Genomic DNA, 25,801 nt, shown 5'->3' on the forward strand with positions numbered 1-25,801 from the left:
TCGGCTGAAGGGGGAAGGGGAAAGGGGAAAGAGAAGCACAAGCATGTGGACTTCTTTGATTGAGGGCGATGGCAAATGGGAGACAGCCTGCTATTGAACAGAGAAAGGAGCCTTCCTCGAAACGTTCTAAGTTCTACATGGTAGTGATGGCTGTGTTTCAGTTTTCAAATGTCTGTGCCAAGGGAATTTGTTCTGCTCGCACCCTTCTCTCGCCTGACCTTTTCCCCTTCTGGCTCACAGCGCATATGAAAATCCAAAATTAGTGGTTTGAATCTTAACTTTCCTTCCCACAAATCAAACAGAATCAATTTTCACAGATCAGGATCTCCCCATGATAATCCCACCCACCCATACAAAATAATAATAATCTGCTGCTGGTGATTGGGAGACGCTTGGATGATGTGAGCTATGGTATGGAGTTCTGCAGATGTAACTGTAGAATAGATGTCCAGTACAAAACCCGCTGCAATGAACAACTGTGTGTTGGTTCATCTGTTGTTCTTTCCAGGTCAGAGCATGCAGATGAATTGCTTTGTAAACTGAGCACCATGTTTAAGTTGAGGGGAATGTGGGTTTTCCATCTGAGGTACCAAAATGCCCTGTTTCACACTCCTCTCTTTTAAGAAATGTGTACAGTGTTACCTTGGGTTACAGACGCTTCAGGTTACAGACGACTCCGCTAACCCAGAAATTGTACCTTGGGTTAAGAACTTTGCTTCAAGATGAGAACAGAAATCACGCAGCAGCGGCATGGTGGCAGCTGGAGGCCCCATAAGCTAAAGGTTAAGAACGGACCTCCGGAACGAATTAAGTTCTTAATCCGAGGTACCACTGTATTTAGCAACTCTAGGTTAAAAGTAGATTTTTTTAAAAAACAAACTCACTCAGTGATTTAGGAGACTTCAAAATGCTTTGTTCACAAGAATAGATGGACTCTCATTGCAGTCTGATTTCCATTGCAAACACTGAAAACAAAGCACCAAGGAGGAGAAATAAATGTAATTTTTGAGCAAAACTCAGAAATTAACCCTCCTCCACAGGAAGCTTCTATTACTACATAAGATGTAGAACTAAATAAATAAATAAATAAATAAATAAATAAATAAATAAAGCAACCAAGTAGCATGTGCCCAATTGTTCAGGCATTTTGGAACAAAAGAAATCAAACACATTGAGACTCGGCCACCAAGGAATTCCCCTTCCTTGCCAACTTGTGGGATCACGAAGTGGTCCTCATTTCCCTGTATTGTTCTCACTGGAATACCAGCACTGGTAATTAAATGAAGCATCTTGTTTACACATTCCAGCTTCTTTTTGATTCAGCTGTTCACCCTTTCAGCTGTTTAGGTGGGTAGTCTTACATAAACCGTTCAAAATTTAGTGACCTTCTTTATATATTCTTGACACATTGGCTGGAGAAAGATGCAACCTGTCTGGGTACTTCCTCTCCATTTTACAGTATATGTGGTTTTTATAGGAAGCCTCTCCAAGTGAAGTAGCAGCAGACGTGAGCCTCTTGAAGTATAACTAGGTAGGGTGAATGAGAGGTAACACTTGCTCAATTCTCATGACAATTTGAGGGCCCAGAAGGTGAGTGGAGCAAAACCAGACCTCTCATTACCAGAAAAGCACAACTGCCAGTTCCTTTCGTCTTGAATCCCATCCTGCTCCTATAATGCTTGAAGGAAGGAATCATGCTTACACAACGTCAGTGACTAGGATACATGGGCATGAGTTGTACCTGCATGATCAGCCTGTTGCTATCTCAAAACATCATTGGAGTCAAATCTAACCATAGGGCAGTGGCAAGCATGCGTGTTTGGCAGCATGTGACTAGCGCCACGTACTCAGAACAGGAAAACACCCCTCGTCTTTCAACAGGAGCACTTCACATTCGGAGAACTGTACCTCTAAAGTACAGTCGTCCCTTCGTTGTCAGACGCCTTCGTACTCGTCTATTTTAGCTCCTGAACTCCACAAACCCGGAAGTGAGTGTTTCGGTTTGCGAACGTTCTTTGGAAGCTGATCGTCCGCCGCTGCTTCCGATTGAGTGCAGGAAGCTCCTGCAGCCAATCGGAACCCCTGCCCTGGTTTTCGGAAGTCGAACGGACTTCTGGAATGGATTCCGTTTGACAACCAAGGTACGACTGTACTGCTGGTGGTTCAAAGGATGCAAGAGGGAGTTGACAGTTAGAAAATTGGTGCTTTCAAGTTCCCAAAAGTAAGAAGTAGCTCTGTGTCACATGATATAATCCTAATCCCAGCTGGGCAGCAGTGTGTGTGTGTGAGAATGGTGTAGCTGCATCTTGGTCCTTCCACTCACATCAGCTGGTGTGAAAAGTGAGCGAAGCAAAACCCTACTTGGTTGCACCAATGGCCTGGCATTCAGGTATGGATTGGGCTCAACGTTGTCAAATTATGCCAGTGCGGCTGGCTCTGGATCCAGGGCCAGATCAGCCCCTCCCTGCCTTCCAAATGCCTTGTTCAGGAGCTTTTGGCAGGTGATGGAAATCATTGCTTCTTCCAGAGTAGAGATGCTAGCATTACTCTATGGACCAAGGTTTGGGGCTGGACAGAGGGAGACTTCCAGCCATCCAAGCTACTTCCTACCACAGTGCAAAGGACTGAACAGTTGCATTGGGTCAGGCTTGCCCTCAAAAGCAAAAATGTTGTTTAAGGTATTGTTTAAACGTAATGAATGCACAAAGGCACTTGCAAACTTCAGCCCCAGAAATACTATACAAAAGAGTTCCCCTCCATTTTAATTGCTCTTGGTGCCATGCACAGTTCATATGTGAGGATGAAAACAAAGTTAATGGAAAGTTATAGTATACTTGTAATGCAAAATATAAATTGCAGATTTGCCAGTTGAAGTTTGTGTACTATGCTGACACTTCAAAGTTAAACAGCTTAGTCATAACTTCTATTATTCTTCCTTTGTGGAGAATGCAAGGGGACCAGTTCTTACTTGATTTATACAAACAGTGGGAGCCTTATGTAAAAGAAGCAAAAATGCCAGGGTCCTGCCTACGTTTGCTCCATATTTTTGAAAGGAGCAAATGCAGCCTGCATTAATGCAAGATATTGCTGAATTTTGCATTGCAGAGAATATTAATAGTCTTAAATATGGTGATCTTCTGATAAAGGGCGGTACAGAAATTGAATAAATAAAATAAAAGTTTGCATTCCCTTTGTCCCACTCTCTGTAAAGATAACCAATCAATACGACCAAGAACGACACAGTCCTTGCTTTTGAGATAGAAAGGGGTGGGGTATTCCTAGTATCTTGATTCCTACTGATTATAGAATATTCTTAAAACTTCATCCAAGTTGCAGACGTAGAGTAGAAAAACTGAAGAGACTGTATTCTGTCCTAAAATGCTAACTTACTAAAGTGTGATCGTTAAGAAAAACAATGTAGTTATGTGCTATAAAATGCTATTCCCCTCATTCCTTGCTCCAAATCCCTCTTTCCTCCTAAATCCCTCTCTTTCCTCTTTGAAATAAAGACATTTTTGTTCCTCGTCTGCCTGTGAGGTCTTTGTTACTTGCCCCATTTGTGGGTGTTGACCCTCGTAGTTAAATACTTCCTTGATACCCATGAAAGTAAGGAACAGGAAGCTGGTTAAATCCTAGCTCTAGCAGATAAAGGAAGTCATTTTGCCTCCCTCCCCACCTTCTCCGTCTGGGCAGACTTTAAAAATAAGCTAACTATTTAAAGATCATTAGATGTCTTTCTCGAACCTCCAAAGTGGAGTTGAAGGTATGTAAAAACTTTGCACGCAGGAAATCAGTTTTTAATAGGGACGCGGGTGGCGCTGTGGGTTAAACCACAGAGCCTAGGGCTTGCCGATCAGGGTGAGCTCCCATTGCTCGGTCCCTTCTCCTGCCAACCTAGCAGTTCAAAAGTCAACGTGCAAGTAGATAAATAGCTATCACTCCGGTGGGAAGGTAAACGTCGTTTCCGTGCCCTGCTCTGGTTCGCCAGAAGCGGCTTGGTCATGATGGCCACATGACCCGGAAGCTGTACGCCGGCTCCCTCGACCAGTAAAATAAGATGAGCACCGCAACCCCAGAGTCGTCCACAACTAGACCTAACGGTGAGGGGGTCCCTTTACCTTTATGAAGGTTGCACAGCTAAGCCTTTATTTGTATGGGCTTTGCTGTGCAACATCTCTTCCTTTGATTGCTCATTGATGATCTCCCCGCCCCAATAAAAAGTGTTGCTTGCCAAGTATAGGATGTTTAATAGCACAAACAAATGTGTTTTCCAAAGCTGGACCCCTGGTTAGCTATTTAATAGCCCTGGCTACCTGTATAATAATCCATAACACAATGAAGACATTTTTAATTTTTCTTGATGTGCTACATTTGCAGACTGAACCCTGGTAGTCTTCAGATAAGCCTGGATATATTCATTCAGTGTGTTTTTTTTCTTTTTTAAGCAACGTGTCCCTTCTGCACTGCGAAGGCATTGGGGGCATTGCCTTTTTTCATAAAATCATGGCAGCCCCCTCCTTCCATTTTATGAATTAGAGTGGCAGGGCCAAGAAGTACCCGTGTTCCTCCAGCCCCCCATTCTCATCCTGTTGCTTTTTATTTTGCCTCCTGTAGGAGATCTTTCCTGGAGGAATTGCGCTCTTAAATGCTAATCATTTGAGCGTCTTGGAACTGGCTGAGAATATGTTCAAGGAATTGAAAGTGTTTGGTTATTTTTTGCCACATGCCTATAAATAGCCTGGGTTTGATCTACAGCCCAGTGGAGCTGGCCGATGGCTGTCTATTTACAACCGAAATGGAAACTGGCACAATTTCTACATGAGCCTATATTTATCGTCAAATGTATTTTGTTTCTATGACCTAGGAGCAGCCCAGTTGGCTAAAACGTGTAATCGGAATAGCAGCCTTGCTGCCCAAGTGCTTGGTTAGTTTAAACTGACTTTGAGAGCTCTTGATGTAAACCAAATTGTGAAGTGAGCCTCCCTAGGGAAGAACTGTCATCTCGGCGTCCTGCTTTCTATCTTCCAGGCCGTCGCTGTTCTGAATTCAGTTTGTTCTCCCCTTTTATTAGACTGTTCTGGTTGAAAATATATGGGAAGATGGTTGTTCTCAGCAATAGGGAGAGATTTGGATCACTAAATACTTAAAAGACATCAAAATAAAACTGTCTTATGACCATGATTTTAACAACTGCTTTTGATGCACACAAGGGAAGTTGGACATGCATATTGAGGCTTTTATTTATTTATTATTTTTAAAGAGCCCACTCTTTGTACAGTATGAGCAGCTAGTTTTTAACTTCCCCCTCGTTTCGGAATTGGCTTTTCAAGCAGTGCAGGGCCTCCTGTTGTGGAATTCACTGTGAAGTTTGCTGGATTATCTAAATCCATGGTCTCTATCAGCTAAGAGAAGACTTCAGTTCTGTGATCCCTGGTTGGTAAAAGTTCTGGGGGTGGGTGCATCCCAAAACACAACCCAAGACAGAGTTGTTTTAGGATTTGTCCTTTTCTTCAGTATTCTGACATTCAAAAAGCATTTCTTTTCCTTTTCCTCTCTCTCTCTCTCTCTCTCTAACACATATCTATATTTACAAACAGGAATTTATTTTGTGCTGTTGATTCCTAAGTTTTACATTTCGTCCTTTTCCATTTCCACTTCTGCTTGTGATTATAGCACACAGCAGTTGTGTATGATTTGCCCATGATTTAACGCAAAAGAAATGAAAAAGGGGGAAAGGTACGCAAGCATTCTAGTTACAATGTCTAGGTCTTCAGAACAGAGGCTCTCTGAGTTAATGCATACTAACAAGCGAGAGGCTGGTTTAAATTCAGATTATTTCATCTCAGAATCATCTTATATTTACCATTTGCCACCTATAATTGCAAATCTCCTTCCTTTTAAACTTCTGACATTAAATGTGATGAGAAAATGTACTACAATGCTCCATTCTGTTGAACACCTTCCTCGCAGTTTGGATTTAGAGCAACCATAAGGCTGATATTTTGGGGATGATGCCGTGAATGGTGCTTCAGTGTTTACTTCAATTATACATAGTTGAGATATGAAAGTTAATCTAGAGTCTTAAGTGGCCTGCCAGTTCATTCAGAGAATGGACAGCATAAATAAAATAGAAAACAGCCCACAACACTTCTTCTGTAGTAGAATTAAATGTTTTAGTTTTTTAAACCATGTTTAGCATTTTATGTATGCTGCCCAGTGGTTATGGGGAGGCATAGGAATTTAATAAATACCGTATTTTTTGCCCCATAAGACACACCAGACCATAAGATGCACCTAGTTTTTGGAGGAGGAAAACAAGAAAAAATAATATTTGAATCTCAGAAGCCAGAACAGCAAAAGGGATCACTGCGCAGCATGTTCTAGGAGTGCTGTTCTGGCTTCTGGGATAGCTGTGCAGCCTGTATTCACTCCATAAGACGCACACACATTTTCCTTTACTTTTTGGGAGGGAAAAAGTGAGTCTTATAGAGCAAAAAATACGGTATATACTGGGTACTTGAAAAATCTCTGTGTATATAAAAAACCCACAATAAATGCGTACTGGAAAGTTATGGACCGAGATCGATCTCCTACAATATTTTTATCACCAAGAAAACCCTGGTTCCGCACTCTGAATAAGCTGCACATAAATTGCTTGTGCAGTTTATAACTGGTACTCTTCCGGCAACAGCTGTTTTCAGTAGCACTGGAATTTAGAAAAGGGTAGAAATGACTAGATGGGTAAAAAGCAAAAATGAATGAAGGAATAGGGGGACTGCAAATGTTGCTCTATCAGAGCTCACCACAGATGCTACATGAATGTATTCAACCACGGGCAGCAATGAGGGCTAGAGACTTTATAGATAAAGTAATGAAGCAAGCCTTGTCAAGCCTAATTGTCAGAATCTAGTAACAGGTAGGTAGCCGTGTTGGTCTGCTGTAGTCAAAACAAAATAAAAAAAACTAACCAACTAAGTTTGTTATTGGTGTGAGCTTTTGTGTGCATGCACACTTCTTCAGAATCTAAGCAGCCTCAAGTAGAAATAAGCAACAAGCTTGAGCTGAGTCCTATCTTTGCCTGTGGAGTCTGCCATTTTGAAATGAAATTTTGAAATGAAACTCGCCACTACTTATTTTATACCTTTATGCCAAAATGATCCATAAAGCCTGTTACACAATCACATTTTGGGCCATGATAATGTGCAGTGGTATCTCGGTTTATGAACTTAATTTGTTAAGAACGTCTGTTCTTAAACCAAAGCGTTCTTAGACCGAGGCCTCATCTTCTGAGGCAAAGTTCGCTAACCGGAACACCTACTTCTGGTTTTGTGGAGTTCATTTCCCGAATATTTAGTTAACAGGGCTATTCGTAGTCCCGAGGTACCACTGTATGACTTTGGATGTCTACCTTAAATCCATTTGGAAACGCAAATGGATAGCTTTCTGAACTGCGGCTTTCAAGTTGCTTTTTAAAACGCCTGCCCTATTGCTTGCCTCCACAGCTATGAGCCAGAGAATCAGCCAAAGTGCTCCCGTGAAGCAGCCGCCCCCAATAGCCCCCCAAAGTCCGCCTGGTGGAGTTCTGGGGGGCAGCAACTCCAATCAACAGCAGCAGATGAGGCTACAGCAACTGCAGATGGAAAAGGAGAGGTTGCGGCTGAAACACCAAGAACTGCTTCGGCAGGTGAGGCCGCAGGTTAGACAAGCGCTTCCACTCTAACATAAATTGCTGCTTGTGCATGTGTGGGTGGCGCTGTGCTCATCCACTGGTAGTTCCAGCAAGCATCAATAGATTGGAGGAAGAAAGAGGTACCTTGTTTTCGTGTGGAAGGTAAGCATTCAGACCTATGCACTCTAAGGAATGTTTCCTCCACTAAACTGCCCAAGCAAAGTGACATTGCTGCAAGCAGACAGGACCATCACAGCTGTGAATGTATCTCAGGTTCAATTGCCTCTTCAGAATACGTCTGTTGCAAGGTGGGTTCCCCCCTTCCCACCTCTCCTGCAAGGCTTCCTAGCATTGGCGCTCCTTTCAGCACTTAAAACACTGCCACATGGACTGCAACCTGCTGGGATGCTTTGCAAAAGCTATTAATGCTCTGCATGGAAAAATTGTTCCTATCGAGTTCTCCAGCTTCACAGAGGACAGAGCCTGTAAAATGGAATTGGCCTTGTTGAGTTGAGGCCTCCCAACTCCTTTGTAGTTAAAATGCTCCCCACAGTGTCTATAAAAACAAAGCGGTCCATAAGGACATATGAACTGCAGTTGGGCTGTAGGGCTATTTAGTCCACTGCTTTGTTTCCATCAGCAACCAACCAAGTTCTTCCGAAAGTTCGCAGGCAAGGCATGAAGATAGTGGCCTTGTTAACAGTCCCTAGCATCCTTGTTTTTGGAGGTATAGTGCCTCTGTACATGGAGGTTTCCTTTAGCTCTCATAGCTTATAGCCACTGATAGACACGTCTTCAGAGTTTGCCCCACTTTTTTGTAAAAAAAGAAGTCATCTATACCTGTTTCCATCATCACATCTTGTAGTGGTGAGTTAAGTATGAGTTGCTATTTGACAAAATCAGAACCATTCATGAGAACTCCAGGTTATGAACTCTGTCACTGGAGTCATGATTTGGGCATCATGGATTTACTTCACAATACCCATCTAAGAGCAACCACTTCATCCCCACTCCACCCCTGGCCCCCTAAGCAAATGTGAAATTTGTCACTAGCATTTTGCTAAACCTTGGCATTGGATAAAGATTCTTGATGTGAGTGTGCCAATGGTACACACGCATCCCATTATGTACAGCTTCGCTGTGATTTATGAGACAGAAGGGTGGGCTGGGAGAATTCATCCACATTAGGCAACATGTATGTTGCAAGCTATTCTCAAAAGCCTAGCTTTCTTAAAAGCAAACTGGATTAAGTGATTGTTTTCACTTCAGTTTTAATTAGTTTTTAAAAGCTTTTAATGGTTTTTCCAATGTGGTTGTAGGCTGATTGCTGCTTTTGCTTTTCTTTTTTAAAAAATAACCCTGGAGGCATGAACCCCAAAGAGACAATTAAGCTTACCTTCTAGAACTGTCGCTTTCAATCAGCGCTTCCTGTCCTAGATCTTTTGCTAATTATTGATTAGCTCCTTGCCTCAAATGTCTGGCATCACCTTTTGTGAAGGTTATGGGGCATCGCAGACATCCTAACCTCTTTAAACTTCTTTTCCCCTTTGGGTGATGGGTCTTGCATCATGAAATATTTTCATGCTCTTGGGAGATCACTTCCTCAGGCTTTTGACTTCATCGCCTCTTGCTTTAACTGCCCTTGTTCTGGAGTCTAACTCTCGCACTACATTCTGTACCGAAGGAATATTTGCAGGCACAACTACGTTGTGTAAACTGGATTATTGCAGAATGTGTGTCACTTCCTTAAGAACAAAACTGATGATGACTTTTCTCTGGACAAGTTAAAAAGAAGGGTCCTTTCAGCTGAAATAGTCTTAAGCTTTTCCTATAACTGCTTTGCTATTAATCCTCAAACAAATTCATATGCCAGCATGCTTTTAGATAAGGCTTCTAATTTTGGATTTCTTCTTCGGTAACTTCCTCTTGAGAAGTTGACTAACTTCAGGCCGGACCGTGTTCTCTACCTTGATGTCCCCTATCTGTTAAATGACATGTGTTCGTGTGCTCTGTAAGCACCCCTAAGCGTCTTGTTCCATTATGCAGCAGCTTTTGTCAGCTCTTAACTCCCTTACCCTTTTGTCATCTTTGGCTGTCTCAGGAACTTGCCTCGTCAGAATGCGAAGAGAGTGATGTGTTTGTCAAATCAGCCTAGCTACCCCAACCACGCTCAGCAGAAAAGAAAAGGAAAAAAAAGAGTAATGCTTACCCATCTTATTTCTTTTACTCTTAGGCATTGCGGAATATCAATCCCAGCACAGCAAATTCTCCAAAACGTCAGGTAGGCGCCTAACAAATGTTTCAGCAAGATAAGAAACATTTTTTAACTTAGATCAGCTGTACAAGGTGCTTGGGCTATATGAAGCTGTTTGTATTTTATGAACCACAGCCTGCCAGTAACCTCAGCATGCCTGAAAAAGGAGCTCTAGTTGGCTGAATAAAATACACCGTCTTGCTTGCTCTGTGTTTTTCTCAAACATGATGCTGTGATTCCCAGATAGCATTTCTCACTGCCAGGAATAATGCTGAAGACAAAGCTGTATTGCTGTAAAGTTCTCTCTTGGGTACTTCAGACCTCAACACTCCTAAAAGGTTCCAGTAGGAAGAAGAGACAAGATTTCTGTTCCAACTTCAAGAGTCTATGTTGCATCAGCACTATTCAATATGACTCCCAGTCAGTCTTGCAAATCTTCTTCCTCTAGCAGTGTTCTTGCTCCTTTCACCTCAACATTGACACACAGCCATAAAACTTCAGTTATCGAGTAAGCTGAACTAAATATCAAAATTGGTAGGTGCTTTTATATTAACAGTCTTTCCTCTCATTTTTAGATTTGCTATACAAATCTGATATCTCTCAAAAATCCTTTGTGGCAGCTGAGATGCCTCATAATTTAGCTGTTCAGTGACAAGGGTGTAACATCAGCTTGATGCAGGCCTGGATTCTTTTAGCTGCTTGCGGTGGCCGCAGAGCCTTGAGTAAAACTATTTTTTTATAGGCTACAGAAGGAGCGAGGCGATACAACATCATGCAAGCTGAACTCTTGAAAACTTTGTTCTGTCCATCATAGAAGTGCCCTCGTTCTAAGGAGCACAGGGTGACATAGATGTGGTTGTCCTTTAAACAGAAAATTCTCAGAAATATGGAGCTGAGAGTTAGTGGCTTCAACAACGTCATTTGCTTTGCTTCATAGTTGAGCTGGGTTTTAAACTCTGATCTCCTTGGCCCAGGCCAACATTCCATCTGCTACAGCACACTGGTTTTGTCTTCATGATTTTGTATGTGTCATCACATGGCATTCCAACTCAGTTTGGCTTGCTGCTTCAACCCAGTAGTTTGTTTTTATCTCATCAGTTTATGGGCTTTGCCGTCAGGCAATGAAGTTTTGTTTTTCTGTGTGCAGAACAACATACTCAACCTCAGTGCTATGCTTTACTCACCCCATGCTGTTTTTAATCATCCGATTCTAGTAGAATCTGGCTCAATAAATTCAACTGGTAGCTCTGGAGAATCTACCAAGATCTTTATTGCTTGGAAGTTGTTACCACCAGAGCTTGTACACTCAGAGCTGCCTTCTATCAGAAACTCATGACTGACTGTCATTCATTTGCTTTGTCAGGGCAAGCTGTTGGATTTGGCCAATTTAAACTTCCCATGGCAGGTTCTTGTGAAGCTTAGGAGCATCACTAAGCAAATTGCACGGTATTTTCTTCCTTCTTTCACTGCGAGAATTGGGACAAAGCTGTTTCACATAAAAACATCGCAATGCTGATACCCTTTATCAGGTTTTTGCTTTTATTAGAATCAGCCTAATATTTCTGTTGGTTTTAGAGCTATGTTTTGCTCAGCACTGCTTCTGTTTGTGACTCCAATTCTTAGTGGTGCTGACTCCAATTTCTACATTTTAGTGAGATCCTGTTGATTTAGCATTTTGTGTTTTAAAATGATTTTGGTCCAATATTTTCAGAGCCACTTGAAAATCTAAAGTGCAGCTTTCTCTCCTGTTGGAATTCACATATTAAGCTATTTAGTACAAGATCCACTATGCAATAATGGCCATGATAGAATCATAGAATTGATAGGTTATCTCTCTGTGTGCTGTAAGCAGGTAGCAGGAGATAGAGATATGTGTAGAATCCTGCTAAGTTCTTGATAAAATTGTGAACAAGGTGATATAGAAGAAAGGAAGATCACAACATCCAAAATTGTCTCATCTGAGAAGAAATACTTCCTAGCTCCGTAAAGTGATTGATTAAATCATGATTGGAAAAGGAAATTTGATCCACATGAGTTCTTTCTCCTGCAAAGTATTCCTTCTTAGCAGAACTCTTAATATCAAATATACCTTCATATTTGCAGTTGTCTTTAAAGCTGGAAGACATGAAACATTGATCCCAGTAGGCTGTATGTTCCTTATATTGGTCCTAGCTAATGAAACTTTCAGCTTTTATATTTAAAGGTGTGCTTGAAGTTGCTTGAGAGAACCTTTTGATAAACTCCTCTGTTCGGTGTAACAGACAAGTGACAGAAACCAAAGCAAAACTATACTGTGTTGTCCGCTGTGTTCTGTCCTTGCCACCTCCATGCTCATTTCTGTACCTTTAAGTGGCTCTGGAATTTCTTCCATCTTCTCAAGTTTGGCTTCATGAGCAAATTGCTTGCCTTCAAATACATTTGTCAGGCCTTTCAACTCCTGTGGTTTGCACATTTTGGCATCCTTTTCAGAATGTGTGTGAGAATCAAAGCTGTTGGATCCAAGCTTTACCATAAACCCAATATTTATTTATTTTTTAACTTAACTGCTTATATTATATTTTCCTTGGAAAGGTAGGAATTCTGCCGTATGCTTTATTCAAACTGCCACAAAGTCAAGCCATCCTCTTCTACTATGTCAACACAACAAATCTAGTTCCCATGTCACAGGATAGTCTTCATCATCTGCCCATGGGAAAGGGAGGAAGCAGATTGCATGGGGGGAAAATAGGTCAGAGGTTCTGAAATCTTGAACCCTGGGCCACCAGTGTTCCATGAGCTTCATTCAGGTGTCTGCGAATTTGAAGACCGGAAATGGCACATCCATATAATGATTTTGATAGCATTTTCACTGTTATTGTATTATATCTTGAAATCTCTGGAATACAATAAAATGTGATACACGTAGCAATGAAATTAAAAGTCAAACAGCATCTACATTACAATTTCTACAACAGGCAGAAAAATCATTAAGTGCTTAGCAGTTTGCAAGTGGTCCGCGGGGGGGGGTGTATGTGCACAAACCACCGACTTAGGTTTTCTAACACCCCCCCCCCATACATTACTAGTACAATGTGCGGACAAGTCTCAGGAGATATTGGCTTATTGGCTGGGCATAAGTAATCTCTGAGACAAACAAACACCCTAATTGCCTTCCTTTTATAACGCATTGTGCCATGTAAATGATCTATGGCTTAGGAAAGAACAGCTAAACTATGGGTAGACAAGTGATACCCTCAATGTGTTGTTTGATCATAAGTCCCATCAGGGATGATGGGAGTTGTAGTCCAGCAACATCGGGAAAGGGGGGGCACCACAATGACTACCCCTCAAGTTAATCTTACACAAATGATTACCCATTTTAATGAGTTAGTCATGATTTTCCCTACTCTGCTTCATGTGTCAGGAGCCAAAGTGGTCCAATCCCTTCTCCCTCTTAGTGCTCCTTATATCTTCTTACCTGGATCAACAGGAAAGTAATACTGCCATAAATACTTGGTCCTTGTATGACCCATTCTGGCTAATCGAAGAAAGTTGTTTGAAAGAACGCAGAGGAAACCCACAAGCAGCATACAGAGGTTTCAGCAAGTTATGAGTTCCAGCAAATATTTTCCCTAAAGAAGTCATAAGGAAGCATGTTGTCAGGGTTTGTTTGTTTTTTTAAAAAAAATTAAGGTTAGACAACTCTAAAACAACTGTTCATCCACTCTACTGGTCATATGGGTCAAGAAGTAACTGTTTGAAACTGTAGGGGGATAGATTTTTTAAAAGTTGGGTGGGGGTGGCGACAAAATTAATTGCCCAGGTAAGTTGTAGGAAGCACCTTTCCTTGAAAGTTTTAAAGAAAAAACAGGCTGAGCTGGCAGGTGTCTGCTGAATGCTTAGGTAAGTAAGATATCCTACCTTAGGGCAAGCAGATGAGCAAAATAACCCAATGCTGATTCTTTAAAACGTTGAAACAGAGCACCGCCTCTCTCTTTTCCTTTAAGTTTCTGCAGCAGCCTGTTTTGATGGTGCCTGTCCTTGCCTAGTGTTATAAAATCGGTGATTCACTTCCCCTCCCACGTTAATGTATGCCATTAATTTGCCGAAATAAAATGTTTTCCGTTTTTAAGCTATTGGGCTCGTGCACATTGACCTCAAACGAATGGAAATGGGCTGGTGTAGGCTTGGGACACATTTACTCTGGGGCTGCCACAGCTAGAAGAGTGAAGTCAAGTTTTGCACCCCAGTAAAAATACCCGCCTGGGATAAGAGTCTGGGTTGCAGCACACAGAATCAAATCTTAAAGTGGAAGTCATCATGTAGAGTGGTGGTTGTTTTTACAGTGAAAGTAAACTCGCTCCTTGCCACACTCTGTGAAGGAGGGGGGATTCTCTCCCCCCCCCCCAGACATCAGTTTGGTTAGTGACCTGAAGATTTTGTGCTCTACTTGCAGTTGCTTGGCCTGCTTACCTTAATAGCCCTCAAGTTATCTCCAATATAAGCCTCACCCCCCACTTTTTTTTTTACAGCCTACCGTATTAAAATGCTTGTAACATGCAATGGATTGAGAGGAATCCAAATGTATTAGCTGCGGACCATTATGCATTCTGCTAATCTGTGCTAGTCTGTCCTGGATTGTACATCATCAGTGGGATTGCATTTTAGCCCGTGTTTTGTCAGTCTATACAAGCAAGGTGATGCAGCGATCAGGATCTAAGCAGGGCTTACTATCATACTATTACATTTGCATGCTGCCTTGCTTGCAGCCTTTTGTGCTTGCTACTGAGCCTTGAAACTAAGTGGCTAAAATGTGCCCTTAAGAGGACGGTCCTTTTGGGGAGAGGAATAATAATAATAATGTGTGTAAAACAGGCTCTTCCATAAGACTGAAAATAGCTATCAAGGAAAACAATGGAATACAGAAAGATTATATATCAGTTGTGTTAAATTCGCACCGCTTTTAAGAAAGTGTATGGTCTAAAATATGTTTATTGCTGGGGATGCAGATCAGCAACAGACTCTGTCTGATCCTTTTTTCGTATCTTGGTATGTACTCCCAAGAATAAACCAGTTGGCCAGTTTGGATGTAATGGGCAATTCGGCGGCAGCTCCTTTAAAGCTGTAAAATACGATATCCTACCTGCAGTCTATAAAGTAGTACAATCCAGGAAGGACTCCACCACATCGATTTGCATAATATGTAGCTTAGCTCTTGGACTAAAGGACATTGACGCCATCACCTGCCCTATAATAATGTGCTTCAAATGAAAGGTGACAGCCGTTCTGGGATGAATTCAAAGACCCGTCTAGCCATGCATTCTGTTCCTAGTGTGGCGATTTAGGAGCTTGTGGGAAGCCCACAAGAAGGACATAAGTGCAATAGTAGTATTTTGGTCACGTTCCCCACCAACTGCCTCTCATAGCAAAATCATCATAACACACAGCCACTCACAATCTAATATGCTGTGTGAAAAAGTAATTCCCTTTTGTCTGTCCTGTTGGCAAGTAGCTGATGCTTTTAACCAAGGTTAGTTGAAATGAGGAATTTGAATTTGTAAAAACCAATCTGGCTAGACGTCTATCTTAAAAGTATTTGGACTTCTTTCTGACAACCTTTTTATTGAAATGCTGTTTGCTTGCCTGCATCTGGCTGTGGGCCTGGCAGACTAGGCAAATTTACTTGTTACTAAAACCATGGACCTGGAGCGAATGCGCCAAAGCCCAGACCTGAAGTCTATCCATATTCCACCCAATGTGTTTGCATATATTGCATGTGGTGTTGTGAAAAGTGAGGTTGTGTGTTCACTCAGGACTTCAGTTCAAAACTGAGCCCTTCTGTGTTCAGTTTCCTGGCGAAATAATAATAATAAAGCTTTAATAAGTGTGTGAGTGAGTGATTATGAGTCAGATGTCATGGTGTTCCATCTTCTCCCAATGTGGCTCAAAGTCTTTGCCAGACCTCAGAAGCACATACTATTCATTCCGGGTTGCTGAGCAGTTTTTAGGCTGTTCAGAACTGATGAAGGAGTTGCTTGATGCAATCTAACACTAAGAAGTTATTTTCTGGAGAGAGAGAGAGAAATGGCTACTACGTACAGGTAGTGCTTCAGAAAAATAAACAAGGCTCTCTTCTCTCTTTTTTCCCCAGGGAGAAAGTGAGTCCTATGTAGTTAGCTTCAAAGCAGGATGTTGACTGACACAAGCATGTATACATTGTGAAATGGGCAGAAGTTAACTACGGCCTGTTTCATGTGAATGGTCCATTCATGTGAATAGTATAGCTACAGAAAAACTCCTGGTGGATTGTTATTCCTCCTCCTGTGACTGGAAAAACACACAGAGCAGATCACTTGTGTGAGCAATTATTTGCAGGCAATGTATTTTCTAACTGCTCAAGAGAAGCTGCACTGTTTCATGAATCCCCTCCTGCCATGTTAGTCCATTCACATAAGCAGCTATTTTCATGGGCAAGCAAGCTTCATATTGTTCTCATGTGCTGCCAAACCATAATTTGGTGGTATGTGTGCAATCTTTTGAGAAGCCTCACGCTTCCTTTGCTTGTGTGTGGTGACTCCGTGCTCCTGGCCTGGCTTGAGGCAAACCATAGGTTGGCATTTTTCTAAATGCTTGAATTATGTGTTTGCCAGGAGGGGGGACGTGAAGGAGCACTCAGCTCCTCAAAGCATAAACATAATTTGGTGCTATGGCTAAGTCAAGATTCTGCACCAGCTCCGAGTTTGGTTGGCTTTCACTGGAAAAGCAAATCCACCCTAATTGTTGTAGCTATTGTGGCTATTAATTTTTCACGTACAGTGGTGCCTCGCAAGACGAAATTAATTCGTTCCGCAAGTTTTTTCTTCTTGCGAGTTTTTCGTCTTGCGAAGCACGGTTTCCCATAGGAATGCATTGAAAATCAATTAATGTGTTCCTAGGGAAACCGCCTTCAGACCAGGTCCGGGGACAGTCTGTCCCCCGACCTCTTCTGAAGGCTGGGGGGGGGCAAGGGCCTTTCTTCCCACCCCCAGCCTTCAGAAGGCTGTTCTGAAGGCTGGTGGTGGGAAGAAAAGCCCTTCTTCCCACCTCCCGCCCCGCAGGCTCCGGGGACAGGAGGGCTTTGCTGCAGACCGCCAGCATTTTAAAAGCCCCTGCTGTCCCGGGGAGATTTTAAAATGCTGGGGGTCGGGAGCGAACGCTTCGCTGCCGACCCCCAGCATTTTAAAATCTCCCCGGGACAGCAGAGACTTCTCTGCTGTCCCGGGGAGATTTTAAAATGCTGGCGGGCTCCTGCCATAGGCGCGCGTCACCTCTCCAGCCGGGAGAGGGCCGCAGGGGGCTGCTTTAGCCCCGCGCGCTCTCTCCCAGCTGGAGAGGTGACCCGCGCCTATGGAGGCTCCTGCCATAGGCGCGCGTCACCTCTCCAGCCGGGAGAGGGTCGCAGGGGGCTGCTTTAGCCCCGCGCGCCCTCTCCCAGCTGGAGAGGTGACCCGCGCCTATGGAGGCTCCTGCCATAGGCGCGCGTCACCTCTCCAGCCGGGAGAGGGTCGCAGGGGGCTGCTTTAGCCCCGCACGCGCTCTCCCAGCTGGAGAGGTGACGCGCGCCTATGGAGGCTCCTGCCATAGGCGCACGTCACCTCTCCAGCCGGGAGAGGGTCACAGGGGGCTGCTTCTCTGCTGTCCCGGGGAGATTTTAAAATGCTGGGGGTCGGCAGCGAACGCTTCGCTCCCGCCCGCCAGCATTTTAAGATCGCCCGGGGCAGCGGAGAAGTCTCCGCTGTCCCGGGAAGGCAGGCGGGGGGGGGGAGCAAAGACGTTTGCCCCCCGCCGGCCTTCAGAAGAGGTCCAGGACCTCTTCTGAAGGCCGGCTGTGGGCGAAAGTCTTTGCTCCCGACCACCAGCAATTTAAAACAGGTCCCCGGAGATTTCCCTATGGGCTTTCGTCTTGCGAAGCAAGCCCATAGGGAAATTCGTCTTGTGAAGCGCCTCCAAAACAGAAAACCCTTTTGTCTTGCGGGTTTTCCGTCTTGCGAGGCATTCGTCTTGCGGGGTACCACTGTATATGTGTTTTTTATTGATTCTCTTGTGATGGAAAACAGGAAACATGCCAGTAACAAATTACAATGGAACAGGTAAGGTGTGTGATACAGAGTAAATTAAAACATAGCGGAAACATGTCTAGGGTTTTGAATACGTGGTATGATGAAATCAAGAGAGCTCAGCAACTGATCCTGTTGTGGGATTCTTTAGCTTTTGCTGTGTTCTTTTATTTTTCTGTGCGTAAGTTATGTTCAGTCCCTCGTGTTTAAATCTGAACACTTGATTTATTAAAAATATTTTCAAAAGCCAGGAGCACTTTTTTTCTTTGAATGAAAAATTGGGCTTCAAGGGAGCCGCTGTGTGTTTAAGTGGAAATTTAGCTTCACGTATACTCAGCATCTGTGAAGTATTTGCACCATGACACCGAAGTGGGTCACCCTCTTTGTTTCAGGAGAAAGTCTTAGGACTTCGCAACTGATTGTAGTTTTGCGAGAAGTTGTTAGCATTCTGTCTGCATGGATGAAGATTCAGAGAAAGGCAACTTTGGCAAAATGCCCGTGACTGACATGTGCTAAACCACCTGGCATGAGCAGTGTGTAAACATGGAAGCTGCAAACTGGCTTGTGAGGTCAGAGCTTCTTTCAAATGAAAAGTGCTTTTACTGGCCATGTGAGTAGACTATTGGTATGACAGGTTTTTTTAGCACTAGCCAATCACTGGCTTGTTGTCTTAAGACTTGAGAACTAGCCCAGTGATACTGGAAAAGGGTGTGGCTATAACATGATCCTGTAGAATCTGGGCCTCATTTATTGAACCTCAGACCTCTGAAATAATCTGCTAGTGTTCAAATGCAGACAAACCCTGAAATACTGTTCAGCTGCTTTCAGGGCAAATAGGCCACCAGTATGAGAGAAGGGCCACTGCTTAGAACAGGCACCCCCAAACTAGGCCCTCCAGATGTTTTGGGACTACAGTTCCCATCATCCCTGACCACTGGTCCTGTTAGCTAGGGATGATGGGAGTTGTAGTCCCAAAACATCTGGAAGGCCGAGTTTTGGGATGCCTGGCTTAGGAAAAAAAAGCATTAAAAAGATTTAGGGCCATTAGTGGGATGGATTTATTTTGGATCAAATTTAAATAATCCAATTCTATGGGAAATGAGAGTCTTCTGCAGTTCTGCCGAAAGTAATTTGGAAGATTCCATTCATTTTTGGCAACTGTATTCCTTGCGGCATTCAGACACATAAAAAGTAAAATAAAGTTTGATACATACCTACAGTTGGCTTATTTATAGAATTGGTTAGTGTTCTGTATGCCGTGATAAACATAGCTGCAAAGCATTTCCATATGCAATTGCTTTATTCTGTTGTGTGATCTCATGATTCCTTTGACAAAATAGAGCATAAACTTCTCTAGAACACGCATTTGGCCAGTCCTTCAACCAAGGTGGAATCTAGATCACTTCCTGTTGAGAAGTAGGCTTTCAGCACTTTCCCCCCTCTGCAGAGGCTATTTCTTAGGGAGGAAAAGCTCCCTTCCTTGCACACCTGTTGGATAATTATTGAATAGGGCAGATTGAATCTGAATCTTGATAAGGAAGAGGTTGTTATGTTTTTCATGTTCTTGAGTCTGAAAGGTTGAGTAGACTGCTTGTTCTGGATAGGGTTGCGCTCCCCTTAAAGGAATAGGTTCCTACTAGCATGAAAGTACTTGTATCATTCAAACATTGTCACTAGTTGGGAGTGCCTGTTTCCATCTACAGCTGGTTCACTAGCTAGGTCGTCTTTGGACAGAGGTGACTTGGCCACAGTATTCCATGCAATGGCAACTTCCACACCAGATTGTTGCAGCACACTCCCTTTGAGGCTGCCCAGGACAATGACTCGGAAATTTCAACTGATCCAAAATTCGAGATTACGAGCTCGGACCCCATTTAGAACTTGCATAACGTTTTAGGGAAGTTTTTAATGTCCAATGTTTTATTGTATTTTTAATATTTTGTTGGAAGCCGCCCAGAGTGGCTGGGGAAACCCAGCCAGATGGGCGGGGTATAAATAATAAATTATTGCTATTATTGTTATAACTTGTTTCAAAACATCTATAATAGTTTGCCAGTTTGTTTCTGGGTCCAATTCAACGTCCTCAAATTAATTAGTGTTGCAAAGCCTAAAGACATAGCCCCCAAATATTTGAAAGACCACCTCTTCCGCCGAGTTCCCTCGAAGTAGAGGGGTTGGTAGCCCAGGGAAGGGCATTCTCTGTAGAAGCCCACAAGATCTCTCCCCTCAAAGGTACGTCTGGCAACTTCATTGTACAGCTTTTGTTGCATGGTTCTAAGATGCACGACTTGATCCTGTTCTATGACAACAGAGATTTTAGGACCTCTCATTCTGGTTGTAAATTGTTTTAACTGATTTTAAACTTGCATTTCTATGTTGTTTTTGTAACTCGCCCTGGGACCCTATGGTGAAGGATAAGCAAGGGAAATTGTTGTTGATGATGTTTTTATTGAGGTTTGTGAAGGCAGCTTATTGTTAAAGCCCATCTAATATCACCTGTTATTTGTCTTGATGGTGAGAATCTATATGTTGCTATATGCTGATAGAAAAATGTTTTGCATTTGGTTTTTGCATCCTTGTTCCTGCAGGGAATATGGCAATAGAACCATATAAGCGGTTCCTGCCAGCTTTTGAGATCACTTCCTGCAAAAATCACTATGGGTTGTGTCCGGTGTCCCATTGTGAAAAATTACTAGGAATGGAAATGTAAGGAGCCTGCTTAAGTCCTAGAAAGTATGTTGATGAATTTGCAAAGATGAGCAGTAATTTTTAATATCCAGTGGTGCAAAGATTTAAGAATTGTGATTCCAGAGCATTTATGGGAATGATATAAATTATGTGTTCATTGCCATAAGTGCTTTGAATAGAATGTCTCCTTCACTACAATAGAAGTAACCAGTAAATATAAAAGTGTTATATAGATGGTATCTGGTGCCATCAAAACTTAATAGGCTGTATCATAGCACTGTTTTCTGATGCTGGAAATGTCAGGCTGCCCGATGTGATTTTTCCTCTCCACCTGTGGTGGAGCATGTGAAAAGCACAACCAATATTGAAAAACTATTTTGGGAATGGTTAATCCTGGTTTTTGGCTGAGCCGTAAATGATTTGTCCGTTTGTATACAACAGCACCATTAAAGAATCCAGAGTTACTGTAGTAGAGAACCCTTTTAGCAAATGTTCCAGCAGCCAAAATCTTTCAGACACATTATTTGGAAATTGGACTTCGCCTACCTTCTTTCTATGCAGAAGTGGCTATAGAAAAACCTTTGATTAAGTTGAGCTGGAAAAACTGAGTGAAATTAGACGCCAACAAACTGAGGAAGATACAGTACAGTAGTTTAATGGGATCACACATATTAATTACTAAGATAGGTACTTTAAAAAATAGCAGTTGTTATATATGCAATACATCCCACCCTTTAAAGCAAATATTAAGGGGGGAGGGTTTGAATTGGATTTGTCAGCTACCCCCAAAACAAACAGCAAGCCATATTTTGAAGGCTCACTTCTTCGCTGTTGGGGTAGATTTTTTTCCAGAGTTCTAATTTGGTTCCTGGTGTGGCTCAGATGGGGCTTTAGCATTGCCCACTGCCAAACACTTTCTTATTTAATGGCTGAGCTTGAGTGAAGCATGGGGATTTGATCTGTGAAGTGTTTTACTTGTGACATTTGTGCAGATTTTTGTAGCATCTATTAATGAATGTACAAGAAGCCAGAACTGGAATGCCAGAAAATGAAATTTTGAGTGAAGGAAATGTTTAGAAGATGCTTGATACCCCTCCTTTTTTAAAACCAAGCTAAGGATTTCACATTTAGGGACTAGCAGTGAAGTTATGTAGACCTTCTGACTCTTGAGAGAGAGAGAAAAACACACAACTAAATGCCTTTAAGAGACCAACTGGATAGTTTTCAGAAAGCTAACCTCATTTTTAGAGTAGCTTCTCTAAGGGGTTGATGGATTGTTTTGGCTCATTTTTCAATATCCAAAATTAGAATTTTGTACTAACAATGAGTGTTAAGTCTCTTTCTTTCCCAAGGGCCGTTAGAAAAGTTTGACATAGGGTTTTTTATTTTTAAAAAAGCCATGAAATAAAAATAGTTTTCAGCCAGATTTTTTTTTCAGATGTTACTTTTTATATATAGAATAGTATATATTTTTGAAACAAGGACAACAATCTGAACCTTTCCAATATGCTTTTGAAGTACTGTATTGATATAAAAACGTACCATACATTTCCCAGCAGTGCAATCCTATATATGTCTACTCAGAAGTAAGCCCCATTGAGTTCAGTTATTCCCAGAATAATGAATATTGCTGCCTAAGGTTCACCCCCTCCCCGAAAATACTAAAAACAGAGGATATTGTACACATTAGGAATTGGTGTTAGAAAATCACAGAGCAACATCTGAAGAGCACCACATTGGCTACTGCTGCTGCTCTTGAAATTTTCCACGTTTGTTTCAAGTGGGAATTATTAAACCAGAACCCCAGCAATTTTAACTTCCAGGCGCCTATAACATAGCAGTTCAATGAGTGGCTAGGGCAGAGGTTCTCAAACTTACATGGTCTACCAATTTTTTTTCAGAGAAAAAAATTACTCAGAGCCCCCCTGGAAATATCTCCTCTTTAAGGGAAAGGGTTTTGCTAGTGCCGCAGCCTGCCTGCTTGCCATTGGCTAAATAGGCAGACATACACTTCCTGGAAGTGAATAAATCATAATGAATCTGTGCCTCCACTGCTAAACTGTATTTTGTGTCGTTAGAACCGGTTGACTCCACAGTTCCATCTCAGGATCACCTTCCTTGCCTTCCCTTGGCAGTTTGCATCAGATTTACTTGGAATATGTATGTGTAGCTCTGAACCAAATGCAGCTCTGAGACGAGCTGCAGAATTCTAGACTAGAGGGAGGAATTGTATTCGTACTCTTACATAGGTATGCCCAGAGTGGCTGGGGCAACCCAGTCAGATGGGCGGCATATAATTAATAAAATCATAATTGTTATTGTTATTGCAGGATTTGCATTAAAATGTGTGCTGGGACAATGTGAAACAAAGGTGCAATGGGCACCCTTCTGGTTGTGCATAGTGTGGATGCCTGTTCTTTAGTGGTGCCGATGGATTTTGAACTTTGTACACAGAATATACTAACGCGGCTACAACTTGGTCGGCAGGAATTGGCTCTTCGCAGTCAGCTTCCCAGCATGGAACAGGATGGAGTTCCGCAAAATCCAGTGTCCTCTCCTGGAATGTCTCAAGAACTGAGAACAATGACCACAAATAGTTCGGATCCTTTTCTTAACAGGTTAGTAGCTGTAACTACAATTGGTGGTTTTGCTTTGCAAAAAAAAAAAAAAAGAGAGAGAGAGAGAAAAGATTCTGTTTGGTGCATGTAATCGTCTGTTTGGAACATCTGTCTTTTCCAAGAACCACAGCTGTAAATGAATCTTTCCTTAAATGGAAAGTCCAGATTTTGTTTTGTTTTGCTTTGTTTTTTAAGTTGAGGATTAAAAGCTGTCTCCTGCGGGAGGAAGTCAACTGTTCAGACTTGTAGGAAGGGTTCGTCTTCAAAGTCATAACATGTTTGCCTCGGCGCAAGTCAATTGATGAACAGCCGTTTAGAATTACCGACTCAGAAAAGCTTTTCAAAAGTTTAGCAATGAGATCTAACGTTGGGCTCACTTTAAGGAGTTTCTGCAGCAGCCCTGGTTCTATTTTTATCCTTTGTAGCATTTACAGAGGAAACAGTGATAAGGTTTTTACATATCAAGTTGCAGAGGTTACAGGCTAACAGGGCTTTTTGGGGGGGCATTCATTTGTGAAGCCTGTTCAGATAGATCCTTGTGAACTGTTTTCTGCATCTAATTTTAAAGAAATGTTCCTAGCCCTCATTGTTGCAAAGATATGCTTGAAAACGGTAAATATATAGATTTGAGGAGCTCAGAAAAACTGGGGATATATGTATATAAGTTTTCTCCTGACGTCTTACACTGAGGACATGACATTCAGAGGCCTGATATAAGTTTTCTCAGTCATAACCACATTTGCATATATTTCAGTAGAACTTCCTGGTGTCTCAACAGCCTAATCGATTTCATTGACTATAGGACGTTGGCAGTACCAGGTGCCAGGACAGTGTAAATTGTTGCCTTAATCTTCCTTCCCACACACAGGATGTGCAGATTATATTCATTACGACTGAATATGCAGACTTTCTGTCGCTGGTCTATGTTACAATGTACTCCTGCTATGGTCAATAACTCCAGAGCATAAATGTGGATATTGTAGCTTATAACATTTCATGTGTGTGTTGAAAGGTCTACAAGCCATTTTTGCATTATTTAGTTCAGGGATAGAAGACCTTTTTTTCCTACGAAAAGATGTTGAGTCTTCCCTTTTCTCTCTCTCTGCCACCTCCTTCCTTCCTTCCTTCCTTCCTCTCTCTCTCTCTCTCTCTCTCTCTCTCTCTCTCTCCCTCTCTCCCTCTCCCTCTCCCTCTCCCTCTCCCTCTCCCTCTCCCTCTCTCTCCCTCTCCCTCCCTCTCTCTTGTCAGGTGGCTCTAAGCAAGGATTTGAGAATTGGGGGATGTAGGAGGGAATGGCATTGCTTTTCTCTGACTGCTTCCTTCTCCCGCTTGGCTTTTGGGCAGCTTTTCACATTCCATCACTGTAGGTGGGGCTACACTGAGTTGCAGCAGCCTCACAATACGTTCTTTAGGGTCCTGTGGGAGGGGGTGATCCCACCAGTCTGGCTCTGTCCCCTCTACGTAGCAAAAGTACCGTATTTTTCGTCCCATAGGACGCTCTGTCCCATAGGACGCACCTAGTTTTTTTTTGGGGGGGGGAATAAAGGGAAAAAAATTCCCTTTATTTCCCCCCCAAAACCAGGTTGGGGAAACCGAAACAGGTTGAGGAACAGCAGGATGGCGGCGCTGCGCCTCCCTGCTGTCCCCCAAGCTTGTGGGGCTGGCCGATGTCTGCCCGGCGCGTGGGACGCTCTGCGCCTCGCGCACCGGGTGGCAGGCTGCTACCCGCACCGTGGGGAGCCCTGCGGGGAACTCCTGCAGGGCTCCCCACGCTGCGGATATCTGCCCGGCGCGAGGGGCGCTCTGCTTCAGGGTGCCCCTCGCGCCGGGCAGCAGGCTGCTATCCGCAGCCTAGACAGCCCTGCGGGACCTCCCGCAGGGTTGCCTAGGCTGCGGATGCGTTCCCGAAGCCTGGAGAGCAAGAGGGGTCGGTGCGCACAGACCCCTCTCGCTCTCCAAGCTTCAGCGAAAGCCTGCATTCGCCCCATAGGACACACCCAGATGTCCCCTTCATTTTTGGAGGGGAAAAAGTGCGTCCTATAGGGTGAAAAATACGGTAAGAACATTGCCCACTTCTCAGCTGGCATCCAACCAAATGCTTCCAACAGCGCAAGGACTTTCAGATGCGCAACAGAGGTTCCCGTTCATCTTCTCCGCGCACCTCCCCGAATCTGCACCAGAAAGCGGGAGGAACCCAGAACAGATTTAGGGGAAGAATGGGAGATGAGAAGGAAGGGGAGCCTACAGTCCTTGCACTAGTAGAATCACTTTGTTAAATAACTCCCAAGCCACATTGACTTGGTCTCATTTTCCTTCTGCTACAGCATCCTGAAGCCTGAGCATTCTGAGAGTCTGGTGCAGGCCTTTTTGTTACTTGAAATCTGTCCCGCGTGTCTTAAATGTGTTACACACACATTTGGGAACCTTTTTTTTTAATTGGAGGGGTGCTACTTAGGTCTGGAATATGTGAAATATCAGTTATTTTTTACAGAAATAA

At 43.0% G+C, this 25,801-nt stretch overlaps 1 protein-coding gene across 8 annotated transcripts in view; it reads left to right on the forward strand.

Annotated features, from left to right (window-relative positions):
• Positions 1-25,801, forward strand: part of YAP1 (Yes1 associated transcriptional regulator) — an 81,514-nt gene that overhangs the window by 49,871 nt on the left and 5,842 nt on the right. For 2 of the 8 annotated variants that reach the window (XM_082219392.1, XM_082219388.1), the window contains 3 exons: positions 7,503-7,696; positions 9,903-9,950; positions 23,174-23,304. In XM_082219392.1, the coding sequence (XP_082075518.1) occupies positions 7,503-7,696; positions 9,903-9,950; positions 23,174-23,304 (373 nt within the window). The remainder of the gene's footprint in view (positions 1-7,502; positions 7,697-9,902; positions 9,951-23,173; positions 23,305-25,801) is intronic. The other 6 variants (XM_082219393.1, XM_082219389.1, XM_082219394.1 and 3 more) reach the window with 3 other exon arrangements.

The sequence above is a fragment of the Podarcis vaucheri genome (assembly GCF_965113315.1).
Source record: "Podarcis vaucheri genome assembly, chromosome: 4".
NCBI classification, from domain to species: Eukaryota; Metazoa; Chordata; class Lepidosauria; order Squamata; family Lacertidae; genus Podarcis; species Podarcis vaucheri.